Source organism: Notolabrus celidotus, chromosome 15 (genome assembly GCF_009762535.1).
Source record: "Notolabrus celidotus isolate fNotCel1 chromosome 15, fNotCel1.pri, whole genome shotgun sequence".
Lineage (NCBI taxonomy): Eukaryota > Metazoa > Chordata > Actinopteri > Labriformes > Labridae > Notolabrus > Notolabrus celidotus.
In genome coordinates, this window is record NC_048286.1 from 26,879,736 (window position 1) to 26,896,368 (window position 16,633).

The 16,633-nt window shown below is 42.4% G+C and overlaps 2 protein-coding genes across 2 annotated transcripts; both read left to right on the plus strand.

Annotated features, from left to right (window-relative positions):
* Positions 1–1,331: 1,331 nt before the first annotated feature.
* Positions 1,332–5,917, plus strand: LOC117827150 (UDP-glucuronosyltransferase-like). Its single transcript, XM_034703643.1, has 9 exons — positions 1,332–1,945; positions 3,464–3,527; positions 3,602–3,750; positions 3,886–4,013; positions 4,229–4,322; positions 4,435–4,560; positions 4,629–4,716; positions 4,808–5,027; positions 5,115–5,917. Exons 1-9 carry the CDS (start codon positions 1,436–1,438, stop codon positions 5,383–5,385), a joined length of 1,650 nt encoding a protein of 549 aa, XP_034559534.1. The 5' UTR covers positions 1,332–1,435; the 3' UTR covers positions 5,386–5,917.
* Positions 5,918–7,717: 1,800 nt separating this feature from the next.
* On the plus strand, positions 7,718–15,495 carry LOC117827151 (UDP-glucuronosyltransferase-like). The gene is made up of 9 exons (XM_034703644.1): positions 7,718–8,233; positions 13,048–13,111; positions 13,186–13,334; positions 13,466–13,593; positions 13,809–13,902; positions 14,015–14,140; positions 14,209–14,296; positions 14,386–14,605; positions 14,693–15,495. The coding sequence occupies exons 1-9, from the start codon at positions 7,724–7,726 to the stop codon at positions 14,961–14,963; spliced, it is 1,650 nt and encodes a 549-aa protein (XP_034559535.1). The 5' UTR covers positions 7,718–7,723; the 3' UTR covers positions 14,964–15,495.
* The last annotated feature ends 1,138 nt before the right edge of the window (positions 15,496–16,633 follow it).

A 16,633-nucleotide genomic window follows, 5' to 3' on the forward strand; every position in this document is an offset into this window, starting at 1 on the left:
GTGTACACAGCTAAATAAGTCAATTTACAAATATTTACAAAACCAGTGATGCGGTGAAAAATGTGCACAGACTTGCAGCATAGGTATAAAACAATGTACAAATCAAATCAAATCAAATCAACTTTTTTATATAGCACTTTACATACAACAAAGTTGATCCAAAGTGCTTTACAACAGAGACATTGTTTCCTGTTGTGAAAATCACAGGTGTAATAAACTTCTTTAGTGTCGGGGTCCTGGCAGTGTTAATACTGGCAAACTTTAATTGCCCAGTGAGACACTTCATAAGAACAGAGACATGAGCCCACTACTGTTAACACCTGTGATATTTATACTATAAAAATAATATAATATTTAGGAAAAGAACTATAAAACTCAATTAACAAAGGTTGTAGACCAAAGATTAAAAGTTCTGCACTTAGTTCAGGATATTTACAGGCATAAACAGTATGATCAAATAACTGGAGGACAATAGCTCAATGCTAATCCCCCCTAAGACATACTGTAGGCCTACACCAATACTGCCGTTACTCCACTCCTTCTACGTGTCTAAACACACTGGCTCTGACATCTAGAGAAACAGGCTTTTCTAAACCCTCGTTTTATTACAAAGATTATGTCTTTTGATTTTTCCAAAGACATGGCTTTGAAAAACTTGAAGAACTTGATGCCTACATCTATGCTGATAGAGGGACATCGAAGATTACAAGAGCAGATTTCAGTTTGAGACTGTAACTGTACATGTGCAGGATTGAATATCAGCTGTGACTGCATTTCAAATAGAACTTCTTCTTTTATTCAATGAGTACCTTGAGTTTTAAATAAAATAAAATGCAAGGATACTGTGATAACTTAAATACATTTGTAATACAAAAGAACTTAATAGTAAGCCTTGTCGACTTCATCAGAGCCGTCATTGGTCTGAAATCACATGACTATAAATGTGTGTGTGTGGGCTACCAATTGGAAAAGCTTCGCTCCACACACCCATACAAGAGAAAAGAAAAGCTTCCCCGTTGAACTCTCCCCCAGTCCCTTCATGGGCGTGCACTGTGCATTCTTTTATTACAGGAAAACAATAAATTGAATTACACCGTAACTCAAGCAACTACCACATCAGTTAAGAGGACTTTGGTTGCAGTTGTGATTAAAGATTGTCGCTCACTTTGGCAATACAAGCTTGTTTAAGAGAGGACTTTGAACACACACACACAGGCACACACACACACACACACGCACAGTCATACACAAATGCACACACACACACCAAACTCACATGCTACTTCAAGAGGAGTGGTTAAAGGGAGCATTCAAAAGACAGGATCAGAATCAGAATCAGAACAGGATACAAGGTCTTTCCTTATTTTTCATGTTGACACTCCTTTCTGTCTGTGTTTGATTCAGTCAGCTGTGTGGACACCCGGGAGAGTAAACAATGTGGAAAGTCGTCGTGTTTGTGTTTCTGCTGTCCCACGTGGAAGTCCATGGGATCGGTGCTGCAGATGAGAAACCTAAATCTGTGTCAGACGCGTCCAAACCTGTGGAAAATGTGAAGACAGAAGAGACTGAAGCCGTCAGCACAAATGAACCAGCTTCTCAAATTGTCCCAGGTAACTTACTGGTGATACCCATGGATGGGAGTCACTGGGTGGGTGTAAAGGCCCTCGCACAAGAAATGGGTCGCCGTGGACACCGGGTCACAGTGGTCATGCCAGAGGTCACCATAAAGATGAGTCCAGGGGAACACTATGACACTTTGACCTACCCTGTTCCTTACGACAAAGCTACTGTGGATCAATTCATGACTACAAACAAGATCCTAATGGATAATTCTGCATCTTTATTTGAAAAGATAGGACACTTCCAGCAAATACACGAATACATGCACACGACTGCAGAGAGCATGATATTCAATGACACTCTGATATCACATCTGGCACAGCAGGTGAGAACAAACACGCAGGTGTGACACCAGAAACAGGAATTAGATCTCATTCAATTCATTTCATGTGCCCTGCATCTTAAAGTACAGGCTGGATCTGCTTCTTTTGTGGTAATTATTTGATAGCTGCTGCTGTGTTGGAGTGAATCACACTGAAGTGTTCATGTTGTTGTGTACTACCTCTGTGAAGCTGGCATTACATCTGACACATACTTACGCTGCCTAAAGGCATCCACAGCAGTCTAGTTAAAGTGTTAAATATGTCCTTTGATGGTTTAAATATAAAGTCGACATTATCTGTAGGTTTTAAAACTGATGTGTTTGGATGGTATGAGATAGGCAATAGGGTAGGAAGGAAAAAAAACATGTTCTGTCTCAGTCTATCTCCTATAAGCTGGGGTCATATATGTTAAACATAACAATGTGACAAGTGCAAGGGGAAATTGTCTCCTGCAGAACAACCAATCAATCATGTCAGGGATAATGTATAGTGAACGGGTGGTTATGCAAATTAGAATTGCTGCTTGTCTTAGTCTTGTCTCCTCCTGTTGGGATTCTAATTGGCATTACCACCCATTCACTATACATTATCCTGCTTATTACCAAGCTACCAACAAAATACACAAACAAGTTGACACAAAATATTGATGTGAAGATGATGGAACTGATTTAAAAATGATCTATTAATACAGCTAGGAAAATACTCCCTCTGATTCCTAAAATGTTAACCATTCCATGGCAACAGATTCTAATCAGCCTCTTTAAGGAAACATGTCAACTCCAAGTTCAAACATTAGTCTGCTCATTTGTTGTAATTCACGTTAAACAAACATTTACCTTGAAGATAACGTTACACAAGGTGGATGGGACCTCTGCAGTAATATTTATGTTGATGGTCCTGTCCTCATTCAGCTCTCCTTCCTCTCAGAGCTTTGCAGTTCACACACCAAAAACACAAGTGTTGCAAATGTTGCTATTATCACTGCTGCTGATGGTTTAAGTTACTTTGTAGTGATTGGTAACTTATAGATCCTCTCACCAGTTCTGCTGCTGGATTTCAGCACAGGATCTTGCTCCACTAAACTCCTTTGCGCTAACTGATTTGATATGACAAATGTAATACGGTTGTAATTGGTGTCACTTTTGCTGATGAGAACTGAGTCGTTACAATAGTTGATTAGTTGTTATTGCAGTCATTATCAATCTTTATTAACATATAGGTAAAAACTGTTGACTCTGCACTCAAGGTAGACTATGAGTCGTTACAATAGTTGATTGTGGAGATTTCTCAGATGAGTTTTTGCAGTCATCATTGGTTATGATGACATCAGCCAAACACTAGTTCATAACCAGGGGTATCAATCATAAGTGTGTAACACAACACAGTAACCTTCGAGTAAAACACAAGGTACTTATGCTGAAAGAAAGGATGAGTGAAGAAATCCACCCCACTATGCCCTCAATGATGAGTTTGCCCTAAGCACAAAAAGATACCTGTCACCTCACTTCTTCTCTCTGCAGGGGTTTGATGCTGTCTTGACAGACCCCATGGTGCCTGCAGGAGCCTTAATCGCTCGGAAACTTGGTGAGTTCCACCACGTGTGGATCATATTTCTACATGTCTGCACGTCTCACTTATCTGTGATCAATCATTTTCAGGTCTGCCCATTATTAATGTGCTGAGAGCGATCCCTTGTGGCCTTGATTTTAAGGCTGCAGGCTGCCCCTCCCCACCCTCATACGTGCCCCGGTTCTTTACTGGGTACACTGATAAAATGACCTTCAAGGAGAGAACTGTCAACACCATGGTGAGTACATACAGACTCATATGAGTGCAGCTATCACACTGTTTTATGATTGGCTTATCAAATGAAATGAATGTTTTAACTCTCCTTTTGGTTTATATGGACTTTACTGGGGATTGTGATACCTCTGACCTACAGGTGGCTTTATTGGAGCCGCTTATGTGCAGACTGATGTACTGGCGCTTTGACAACAACGCCTATCAGTTCCTGGGTGAGAAGGTGGGCGTGGCTGAGGTGCTGTCTGAATCTGCTATCTGGCTGCTCAGGTGACATGTACAGCGGTTACACCTGTATTGATATTTGAAGGGAAAAACACACCTCAACCTAGACTTTACATGTAGAAGAAGAACCTACATATGTAACTACATCATGTTGTTTGATAGTAAAGAGAACACCTGAGGCAGGGGTGCGCCCAGGGGGGATGCAAGACTAAAAATGTCACTCTCTAATGTTCACTCACACTTTGTTGTACTCTGAACAGGATTGACTTCACTCTGGAGTTGCCGCGGCCCCTCATGCCTAACATGGTGCTAATTGGTGGAATCAACTGCGATGTGAGAAATCCTCTGCCAAAAGTAAGGCGTAAAAAAAATGGGGTTTTTATTATTCTAAATTTTGTATTGGAGGAAGGGGAGTGATACATTGAGAGACATGTTTACAGGCCCTGTGTTTGTGTGTGTGTTGTAGGATTTGGAGCCCTGGGTGTCAGGGAAAGATGGCTTTATCGTGTTCACTCTGGGCACCATGGTGTCGGATATGCCAGAAGAGACACTGTCCATCTTCCTTGAAGCCTTCAGACAGATCCCTCAGAAGGTAGAGGAGTATCATCATGTAGAGTAAATCTTACAAACATGCATTAATCACTGCTGATGTTTTGATAGGTTATATGGAGGTATAACGGGAAGGTTCCTGATAATGTCCCAGACAATGTGAAGATGATGCACTGGGTGCCTCAGAATGATCTACTAGGTTTGTAAATCCTGACATTATATACAAAATACTCAAAATTGAGCAGAGATGTGTCCCATGTAATGACTTCTGACATGTGTGTGTGTGTTAGCACAACCTGGAGTTCGGGCTTTCATCACTCATGCCGGCTCACACGGCCTCTATGAGGGTCTGTGTCACGCTGTTCCCATGTTGATGTTGCCCATTTCGGGGGACCAGCCTGACAATGCAAAGAGGTTGGCGAGCAGAGACGTGGGAATTGTGATGGATCTGTTCACTCTCACAACAGAAAGCCTTCTGCAGGGTCTGAATGAGGTCATCAATGACAGCAGGTGAGGGGAACAGGGTTTTCAATCTACCGCCTACTTGTCTTACATGTTGTCTTCTTTAACTCGTGTGGTTGATCTGTTCATGTGCAGGTACAAAGAGAACATCCAGAGACTCTCAGCTCTCCATAAAGATCGACCAATGGATCCCATCGACCTCTCTGTGTACTGGACTGAGTTTGTGATGCGGCATAAAGGAGCAAAACATCTCAGACCTGCTGTCCATGACCTGAACTGGCTCCAGTACTTCTGCCTGGATGTGATCGCGTTTCTAATGACTGTGCTGCTGATTTGTGTGATAGTGACTGTAAAATGCTTCAAGCTGTGCTTCCATAAACTGGGCAGGAAGAGGAAGCAAGAATAACTGGACTGCATTTGAACATTCATCTCAGAAACAACTCTCTTTGTTAAGGGAGAGAAAGTCATCATTTAAAATCGTGGAGAGTAGAGATGTTTCAGATTGAAGGATGAGTGAAAAGAATACAGGAAGCCTTGAGCTGATCAAAAAGATGATTCACAGAAAATACAGAATATATTAATAGATACATCATGTTCTGGGATTAAGGGACAATAATCAGGATTAGTGACCACCCTTCTTTGGTTGGAAGAGTGTCTACTCTGAAGCAAGAGCAACAGGTTCTGCAGGTAGAGAAGACATGAAGCAGGGTCAGGAGGAAGAATGCTACCATCTTTGTTTACATCCAGATTTTAAATCTAACCTGAAGGTTTTCTCTTTTCTTTTAGTGAAACTGTGAAAGCTAGCTAACTAATACACACACAATCTAAGTGCAGAGTAACCCCTGATCTCTTTTGATGTCATTTTGATCAGTGCATTTTATTTCTGTCATGATTGTCAGAGCAAAAAGGAATAAAATAAAAATATAAACTGATGTTAATAGTCTCAACTAAGATTTTCTACTCTTACTAACAGTTTATGAATAGATGACTTCAACACTATCTAATGGGGAAAAGCCTTGAGGAAAAGGTGTGTTCTGACTGCTGTTTTAAAACTGTCCAGGGTTGGGGCGCTGCGGATGTTCCGATGCGTAGGGACTGCCACACCGAAGGCTCTGTCTCCAAAAGTCTGCAGCTTAGTCCGGGGGGATGGAGAGGAGACCCAGGTCCGAAGACCGTAGGTTTCGGGATGGAGTGTATTGGTGGAGGAGGTCAGCCAGGTATTGGGGGGCGAGGGCATGTAGGGATTCGTAGGTGAGGAGGAGGAGCTTATAGGTGATGCGGTACTTAACAGGGAGCCAGTGGAGGTGAATGAGAGTGGGGATGATGTGCTGCCAGGGCTTTGTATGCATGAGAACCATGGCAGCTGAGTTCTGCACATATTGGAGTCTGTCCAGGGCATTGCTGGGTACCCTGAACAGGACTCCATTGCAGTAATCCAGCCAGGAGGTAATAAAAGCATGGATGAGGGTCTCGGCAACTGAATCAGAGCGAGATGGACACAGACGGGAGATGTTCTTCTGGTGATAGAAGGCAGACTTGGTGACGGATTGGATGTGTGACCGGAAAGAGAGGGTGGAGTCAAGAATGACACCCAGGTTGCGGACTTCTGGAGATGGGGAGATGGAACAACCATCCACTTGGAGGAGGAGATCTCCAATCTTCCTGAGCAGTGGCTTGGGGGCCACAACCATGAGCTTCGTCTTTTTACTGTTCAGTTTGAGTAGTTTGGTTGTCATCCAGGTTTTTATGGCGTGGAGGCAGTTGACCAGAGACTGAGGGGGAAGCTGGGTGGATGGTGAGGTGCTGAGATAGATCTGAGTATCATCAGCGTAGAAGTGGAAATTAAGACCGTAGTGACGAATGATCTGATCGAGTGGGAGCATGTAGATGGTGAAGAGTAGGGGACCGAGCACAGAGCCTTGGGGGACACCTTGGCTGACTGGGGCCGGGGGGGGAAGATGAGCCGTTGATGCTGACAAGCCTCAGCGCCTCACCACTTGTTGCCCAGCCTCAGCCACATCAAACGCCTCTCAACCGCCTCAAACAGCCTGTTCTGAATAAATCGCTCTGTCACAATCTCTAACCCCCGTCTGTGGTTTACATTTTGGGTTCGGTTAAAATTATTTGGTACAAACCATAATAATAGGTTGGTATAAGATATTATAAGGTGGTATCCTAAGGTGGTATAAGGTAGTATTAGGTTGTATAAGGTGGTATAGTATAAGAAGGTATGATAAGATGTTATAAGATGGTATTATAATGCACCTTTATGAGAGCCATCAATGGTCTGAAATCACATCACCACAATCCTGGATCATCTGTGTGTGGGTACTTAACTGTAAAAGCAGGGTTTGAAATCCAACCACCCCAACATATAAAAAAAGAAAAGGTGTCCCCGATTGAACTCTTCCCCAGTCCCTTTATGGGTGCAGTACTGGGTGTGAATTGTGCTTTCTTTTATGAGAGGATAACGTTAATCAAATCACACCGTAATCAACCAGCAGGTATACACATCAGTTAAGAGGACTTTGTTTGCAGTTGAGAACTGAGATTACAGATTCACTTTGGCTATTCAAGCTTTGTTTAAGAGAGGACTTTGAACCCCCACACACACACACACACACACACACACACACACAAATAAAAGTTTGAAAACTCACACGCTACTTCAAGAGGAGTGGTTAAAGGGAGCATTCAAAGGTGTTTGATTCTGTCAGCTGTGTGGACACCCGGAAGAGTAAACAATGTGGAAAGTGGTCGTGTTTGTGTTTCTGCTGTCCCACGTGGAGGTTCATGTGAACGGTGCTGCAGATGAGAAACCTGAATCTGCGTCAGACGCGTCCAAACCTGTGGAAAATGTAAAGACAGAAGAGACTGAAGCTCTCAGCACAAATGACCCTGCTTCTCAGATAGTCCCAGGTAACTTACTGGTGATACCCATGGATGGGAGTCACTGGGTGGTTGTAAAGGCGCTTGCACAAGAAATGGGTCGCCGTGGACACCGGGTCACAGTGGTCATGCCAGAGGTCAGCATGCGGATGAGTCCAGGGGAACACTATGACACTTTAACCTACCCTGTTCCTTACGACAAAGCTACCTTGGATCAATTCCTGACTACACACAAGATCCTAATGGATAATTCTGCATCTTTATTCGAAAAGATAGGACACCTCCAGCAAATATACAAATTCATTCACACGACTGCAGAGAGCCTGATATTCAATGACACTGTGATATCACATCTGGCACAGCAGGTGAGAACAAACACACAGGAATGACACCAGAAACAGGAATTAGATCTCATTCAATTCATTTCATGTGCCCTGCATCTTAAAGTTCAGGCTGGATCTGCTTCTTTTGAGGCACTTGTTTGATAGCTGTTGCTGTGTTGGAGTGAATTACACTGAACTGTTACTGTTGTTCTGTACTACCTCTGTGAAGCTGAAGTGGACATTATCTATAGATGTTAAAACTGATGTGTTTGGATGGTATGATAGGGTCATCTATGTTAAACATTACAATGTGACAAGTGCAAGGGGAAATTGTCTCCTGCAGAACAACCAATCAATCATGTCAGGGATAATGTATAGTGAACGGGTGGTTATGCAAATTAGAATTGCTGCTTGTCTTAGTCTTGTCTCCTCTTGTGGGAATTCTAATTTGCATAACCACCCATTCTCTATACATTATTCTGCTTATTACCAAGCTACCAACAAAATACACAAACAAGTTGACACAAAATATTGATGTTAAGATGATGGAACTGATTTAAAAATGACCTATTAATACAGCTAAGAAAATACTCCCTCTGACTCCTCAAATGTTAACCATTCCATGGCAACAGATTCTAATCAGCCTCTTTAAGGAAACATGTCAACTCCAAGTTCAAACATTAGTCTGCTCATTTGTTGTAATTCACGTTAAACAAACATTTACCTTGAAGATAACGTTACACAAGGTGGATGGGACCTCTGCAGTAATATTTATGTTGATGGTCCTGTCCTCATTCAGCTCTCCTTCCTCTCAGAGCTTTGCAGTTCACACACCAAAAACATAAATTTGGCAAATGTCGCCCCTTAAAAATTGTTGCTAAGATCACTGCTGCTGATGGTTAAAGTTACTTTGTAGTGATCAGTAACTTAGAGATCCTCTCACCAGTTCTGCTGCTGGAGTTCAGCACAGGATCTTGCTCCACTAAACTCCTTTATGCTAATTGATTTGATTGATAAATGTAATGTAATTGGTGTGACTTTTGCAGATGAGAACTGAATACTGTTGTTTTGAAGTTTCAACCAATCACAATCAAGTATTTGACACAACTGAGTAATGCCGCCAATACAAAAAATAATAATAATAATTTTGTTTATGAGCACCACCTCTGACAAGGCAAACAGCCAATCATGGTTTAGGATTACAGAGTGGGCATTGGGGTTGCAAATCAGATTTCAGGGCTGGCCATGGCCACCCATGGCTACCCCCTGGCCTCTGGACGACTTTAACTTGTGTTCCTACATTTTGATCTCTGGTTTGTTATCCCACACAGTACATACTTTGCAAGGGATCTAAATATATGACACTTCATCAGTTGGATGCATTGGCATTATTGTAGAGGCATTGGTATGCATTGTATTTTTATTAACACATAGATAAAAAAAAAGGTTGACTCTGGACTCACAGTAGACTATGAGTCGTTACAATAGTTGATTAGTTGTTATTGCAGTCATCATTGGTTATGACATCAGTCATACTAGTTTATAACCAGGGGTATCTAAACTGTCCGACATTCAGTTCCTAGCCCTGACAGAAACTTGGATCCACCCAGAAAACACTGTCACACCAACTGCCCTTTCAGTCGATGCAATCTTCTCTCATTCACCTCGCTCTATGGGCCGAGGAGGTGGTACAGGCATTATCCTACCTGATGACTGGAACTTCAACCAGCTTAAACCAATGAGCAATTACACATCCTTTCAGTACCATGCAATAAAGGTCACTGCACCTATAAAGGCTTACATGGTTGTGGTGTACCGCACACCAGGGGATACTTGGGCAGCTTCATTGTGGAACTGGACATGCTACTCTCAGACATACCTGATGATGGCTCACCACTGGTAGTTATGGGAGACATGAACATCCACATGGATAAAGCCCAGGCAATTGATTTTATCTCTCTATTATCCTCCTTTGGCTTAAAACAGATTGCAACGCCTCCAACACACAAAGCTGGCAATACACTGGATCTGATACTGATACGCAACTGCTCCACAGCTGATCTGAGTGTGACTCCTCTTCACCTCTCTGACCATTACTTTATTCAGTTTTCACTTGGATTACCAGAATCTCAACAATCCACTACTTAGTTCATATCATTAAGCAGAAACATTCGGTCACTTGACCCAACTAAGCTGTCTGATGAGGTCTCAGCGGCTATGGCTTCATGTAACGTGTCCTTCACACTCTCCACTAATGAAGCTACAGACTCATTCTGCTCCTCACTGACCTCCTCTCTGGACAAACTATGCCCACTGGTGTCCAAGCCTGCCCGAAACACTCCACCCTGTCCCTGGCTCACTGAGGTGATCAGAGAGCAAAGGGCAGGGCTTAGAGTGGTTGAGAGAAAGTGGGGTAAATCCAAACAACCCACTGACTTGAAAGACTATCAGCAAAAACTCTCCTCATTCACCTCTGCTTTAAAATCTGCTAAGAAGGCGTGTTATCATGCAGGCTTCTGCTTGCCTCTAAGCCCACAACCTGTCCGCTTGATCTATTGCCCTCACATCTCCTGCAGGCGTTTGAGCCCACAATCAGCCCGGCTGTAACAAACATCATTAACTCCTCTCTGTCCACTGGTGTTTTCCCTACTACATTCAAGCAAGCCAGGGTCAGATCATTGCTCAATAAACCCACTCTCAACCCAGCCCAAGTTGAAAATTACAGGCCGGCCTCACTTCTTCCATTCCTTTCAAAAATAATGGAGCGCACAGTCTTCAACTAGCTCTCAGAATACTTACAAAACCATGATCTACTTGATCAGTATCAGTCTGGCTTTAGGCGGGGCCACTCGCACACTTAAATGTTAATCATTTAAAAGGCTTTATTTTTATTCTCAACATGGAGCAGAGTGTTACAGAAATTAATTTATAAAGTACAAAAAACAAGACTCATCTCAATTAGACAAAAAGGTCCAATCTCTGATGTCTGTATATTATTTATAAACTTTGAAACACCTTCATAAACAGCAGGTTCCCTTCACTGTCTTTATTCTTCCAACTGCACTGATGGAGAAACAGTTGTAATGCCCATGACCTGGATGACTGAGAACCTTCACAGACAGATCTAATGTGCCTTTGCAGGTTTTTTTGTAGAACCTAATTGATGACATTTTCATCTCACACAGTCTACACTCTGCCTTTGAACTATCTCTGCCATTGAAATGCGTCCACAGTTTACTGCGTTTCCTGCAGTCACTCGTTTTCTCACCTTTCCAGTGCGTTCTCTCTGTCGTGCATGTTCTCCTTCTCGTCTCCCTCCTGTTGGTGTGCTCACTGTGCTGTGTGTGTCTGGTCTGGAACCCCTCCCCTCCCCGTGCTGCTCAATGTAGACACGTGATTGGTCAAGACGCCACCATGTCTTGACCAATCACGTGAGGCTTTAACAGAAAAAGACGAGAAAAAAAACAAAAAACGGCTCCCGTCGTTCACTTCTAAGAGCCGGCTCTTAGAGCCGGATCGTTCGCGACCGACACGTCACTATTCCACATGACGACACAACTATCTCAGCTTGGATCTCATCCTGCCTTGCTGACATTTCTAAATGGATGAGGGAACGTCACCTACAGCTCAACATGTGCAAGACTGAGCTTATTATAATTCCAGCCAGTCCCACTGCGGACCCACAGATCAATATCCAGTTTGGATCTCAAAACCTCATGCCCACTAAATCTGCCCAGAACTTGGGTGTTTTTCCCTCTATAACATCAAGAGGATCAGACCCTACCTGACAAAACGAGCAGCACAGCTTCTGGTTCAGGCTCTTTTAATGTCACGCATTGACTACTGCAACTCTCTACTGGCAGGCCTCCCTGCATGCACAGTTAAACCTCTGCAAATGACCCAGAACGCGGCAGGACGTCTGGTCTTCAACCAGACTAAGACAGCTCATGTCACTCCCCTGCTCATCTCGCTACACTGGCTACCAGTTGCAGCTCGCATCAGATACAAAACTCTAATCATGACTTACAAAGCAGTCACCAAAACCGCTCCAGTTTACCTGGAACCCCTCATCTAGGTCTACTGCCCTTCTCGCCCGCTACGCTCAGCCTCTGAAAAGCGCCTAGTGCTTCCAGCACACAAGGCCTCAAAATCACTAGCTCGACTCTTCTCTTCTGTTGCCCCTAAATGGTGGAATGAATTGGTCAACTCCATTCGATCTGCAGAGTCTACTTTCAAAGGACAGCTAAAGACCCAGGTCTTTAGGAAGCACTACGCACTTAGCTAGACTGTTCTCCACTGTTGTCCCCAGTGGCAGATCATGTCTTCCATCTACAATTGACTCGCACTTTCCAGCTCTACTCTGGGAATCTGTGTTCAGCTCTTGAGCGACCCAGCACTTTGTACTTTGGTCATTATTGTGGTGATGTTAATTGTTGATGATGATAATGGAGGGTCTTAAATGGTTTGGTTGCTTCATTGTAGATGTTCCTTATTTTACAAAAAAAAAAATCCTTATTTCCTTTTGTGCACTGTACACTGCTTGGCAGTACCTGCACCCAAATGGACTTGAAGCACTTTGTTACCCGTACTGATCTTGTTTCCTATTGTCTAGATCTTTGCTTGTGTTGTTCTTGTTCTTGTATGTACGTCGCTTTGGTTAAAAGCCACGGCTAAATGACATTGTAACATTGTATCAATCATAAGTGTCTTACACAACACAATAATATTCGAGTAAAACACAAGGTACTTATGCTGAAAGACAGGATGAGTGAAGAAAACCACCCCGCTATGCCCTCAGTGATGAGTTGACCCAAAGCACAAAAAGATACCTGTCACCTCATCTCTTCTCTCTGCAGCGCTTCGATGCTGTCTTGACAGACCCTTTAGTGCCCGTAGGAGCCTTAATCGCTCGGAAACTTGGTGAGTTCCACCACATGTGGATCATATTTCGACATTTCTGCACGTCTCACCTATCTATGATCAATCATTTTCAGGTCTGCCCATTATTAATGTGCTGAGAGTGATGCCTTGTGCCCTTGATTATAAGGCTGCAGGCTGCCCCTCCCCACCCTCATACGTGCCCCGGTTCTTTACTGGGTACACAGATAAAATGACCTTCAAGGAGAGAACTTTCAACACCATGGTGAGTACATATAGCCTCATATGAGTGCAGCTATCACACTGTTTTACGATTGGCTTATCAAATTAAATGAAAGTTTTACCTCTTTAATTTATATGGACTTTATTGGTGTGTGTGATACATCTGACCTACAGGTGGTTTTACTGGAGCCGCTTATGTGCAAACTGATGTACTGGAGTTTTGACAACATTGCCTATCAGTTCCTGGGAGAGAAGGTGGGCGTGGTTGAGGTGCTGTCTGAATCTGCTATCTGGCTGCTCAGGTGACATGTACAGCGGTTACACCTGTATTGATATTTGAAGGGAAAAACACACCTCAACCTAGACTTTACATGTAGAAGAAGAACCTACATATGTAATTACATCATGTTGTTTTATAGTAAACAGAACACCTGAGGCAGGGGTGTGCCCAGGGGGGATGCAAGACTAAAAATGTCACTCTCTAATGTTCACTCACACTTTGTTGTACTCTGAACAGGATTGACTTCACTCTGGAGTTTCCGCGGCCCCTCATGCCTAACATGGTTCTAATTGGTGGAATCAACTGCAATGTGAGAAATCCTCTGCCAAAAGTAAGGCGTAAAAAAAATTTTTTTTTTATTCCTGTAAATTTTGTATTGGAGGAAGGAGAGTGATACATTGAGAGACATGATTACAGGCCCTGTGTTTGTGTGTGTGTTGTAGGATTTGGAGTCCTGGGTGTCAGGGAAAGATGGCTTTATCGTGTTCACTCTGGGCACCGCGGTGTTGGATATGCCAGAAGAGACAACGTCCATCTTCCTTGAAGCCTTCAGACAGATCCCTCAGAAGGTAGAGGAGTATCATCATGTAGAGTAAATCTTACAAACATGCATTAATCACTGCTGATGTTTTGATAGGTTATATGGAGGTATGGCGGGAAGGTTCCTGATAATGTCCCAGACAATGTAAAGATGATGCACTGGGTGCCTCAGAATGATCTACTAGGTTTGTAAATCCTGACATTATATACAAAATACTCAAAACTGAGCACAGATGTGTCACATGCAATGACTTCTGATATCTGTGTGTGTTAGCACAACCTGGAGTTCGGGCTTTCATCACTCATGCCGGCTCACACGGCCTCTATGAGGGTCTGTGTCACGCTGTTCCCATGTTGATGTTGCCCATTGCGGGGGACCAGCCTGACAATGCAAAGAGGTTGGCGAGTAGAGAGGTGGGAATTGTGATGGATCTGTTCACTCTCACTACAGAAAGCCTTCTGCAGGGTCTGAATGAGGTCATCAATGACAGCAGGTGAGGGGAACAGGGTTTTCAATCTACCGCCTACTTGTCTTACATGTTGTCTTCTTTAACTCGTGTGGTTGATCTGTTCATGTGCAGGTACAAAGAGAACGTGCAGAGACTCTCAACTCTCCATAAAGATCGACCAATGGACCCCATAGACCTCTCTGTGTACTGGACCGAGTTTGTGATGCGGCATAAAGGAGCAAAACATCTCAGACCTGCTGTCCATGACCTTAACTGGCTCCAGTACTTCTGCCTGGATGTGATCGCGTCTCTAATGACTGTGCTGCTGATTTGTGTGATAGTGACTGTAAAATGCTTCAAGCTGTGCTTCCGTAAACTGGGCAGGAAGAGGAAGCAGGAATAACTGGACTGCATTTGAACATTCATCTCAGAAACAACTCTCTTTGTTAAGGGAGAGAAAGTCATCATTTAAAATCGTGGAGAGTAGATATGTTTCAGATTGAAGGGTGTGAAAAGAATACAGGAAGCCATGAGCTGATCAAAAAGATGATTCACAGAAAATACAGAATATATTAATAGATACTTCATGTTCTGGGATTAAGGGAAAATAATCAGGATTAGTGACCACCCTTCTTTGGTTGGAAGAGTGTCTACTCTGAAGCAAGGGCAAGAGGTTCTGCAGGGAGGGAAGACATGAAGCAGGGTCAGGAGGAAGAATGCTACCATCTTTGTTTACATCCAGATTTTAAATCTAACCTGAAGGTCTCCTCTCTTTTTTTCAGTGAAACTGTGTAAGCTAGCTAGCTAACTACACACAATCAGAACAGAGTAACTCCTGATCTCTTTTGATCTCATTGTGATCTCTGCGTTTTACTTCTGTCATGTAAACATGATTGTCAGAGCAAAAAGGACTAAAATAAAAATATAAACTGATATTAATAGTGTCAACTATGATTTTCTCCTCGTACTAACAGTTTATGAATAGATGACTTCATGCCATCTGTCTGACACCAGCAGTCACTGGTGACTGTCAACTGGAGAACAGGTGGAATAAGGTGGTATTATAATGTGTTATAAGGTGGTATGAGGTGGTATTACAATGTGGAATAAGGTGGTATTATTATATGTTATAAGGTGGTACACAGTGGTATTATAATGTGTTATAAGGTGGTACAAGGTGGAATTATGATGTGTTATAAGGTGGTATTATAATGTGTTATAAGGTGGTATTATAATATGGAATAAGGTGGTATTACAATGTGGAATAAGTTGGTATTGTAATATGTTATAAGGTGGTACAAGGTGGTATAGTAATGTGTTATAAAGTGGTACAAGGTGATATTATAATGTGTTATAAGGTGTTATAAGGTGGTATTATAATGTGTTATAAGGTGGTGTAAGGTGGTATTATAATGTGTTATAAGGTTGAATAAGGTGGTATTATATTGTGTTACAAGGTGGTGTAAGGTGGTATTATAATGTGTTATAAGGTGGTATTATAATATGGAATAAGGTGGTATTATAATGTGGAATAAGTTGGTATTGTAATATGTTATAAGGTGGTACAAGGTGGTATAGTAATGTGTTATAAAGTGGTACAAGGTGATATTATAATGTGTTATAAGGTGTTATAAGGTGGTATTATAATGTGTTATAAGGTGGTGTAAGGTGGTATTATAATGTGTTATAAGGTTGAATAAGGTGGTATTATATTGTGTTACAAGGTGGTGTAAGGTGGTATTATAATGTGTTATAAGGTGGTATTATAATATGGAATAAGGTGGTATTACAATGTGGAATAAGGTGGTATTTTAATTTGTTATAAGGTGGTACAAGGTGGTATTATAATGTGTTATAAGGTGGTATAAGGAGGTATAATAAGGTGGTATTACAATGTGTTATAAGGTGGTATAAGGAGGTATAATAAGGTCTTATAAGGTGGTATTATAATGCACCTTTATGCGATCCATCATTGGTCTGAAATCACATGACCCTAATCCTGGATCATCTGTGTGTGGGTACTTAACTGTAAAAGCTGGGTTTGAAATCCAACCACCCCAACATAAACAAAGA

Coding starts and splice junctions, on each gene's coding strand:
- LOC117827150 (XM_034703643.1), top strand. CDS start 1,436: ATGTGGAAAGTCGTCGTGTTTGTGTTTCTGCTGTCCCACGTGGAAGTC. Junction 4,014..4,228: donor TCTGCTATCTGGCTGCTCAG/GTGACATGTACA, acceptor TACTCTGAACAG/GATTGACTTCACTCTGGAGT. Junction 4,323..4,434: donor TGAGAAATCCTCTGCCAAAA/GTAAGGCGTAAA, acceptor TGTGTGTTGTAG/GATTTGGAGCCCTGGGTGTC.
- LOC117827151 (XM_034703644.1), top strand. CDS start 7,724: ATGTGGAAAGTGGTCGTGTTTGTGTTTCTGCTGTCCCACGTGGAGGTT. Junction 8,234..13,047: donor TATCACATCTGGCACAGCAG/GTGAGAACAAAC, acceptor TTCTCTCTGCAG/CGCTTCGATGCTGTCTTGAC. Junction 13,903..14,014: donor TGAGAAATCCTCTGCCAAAA/GTAAGGCGTAAA, acceptor TGTGTGTTGTAG/GATTTGGAGTCCTGGGTGTC.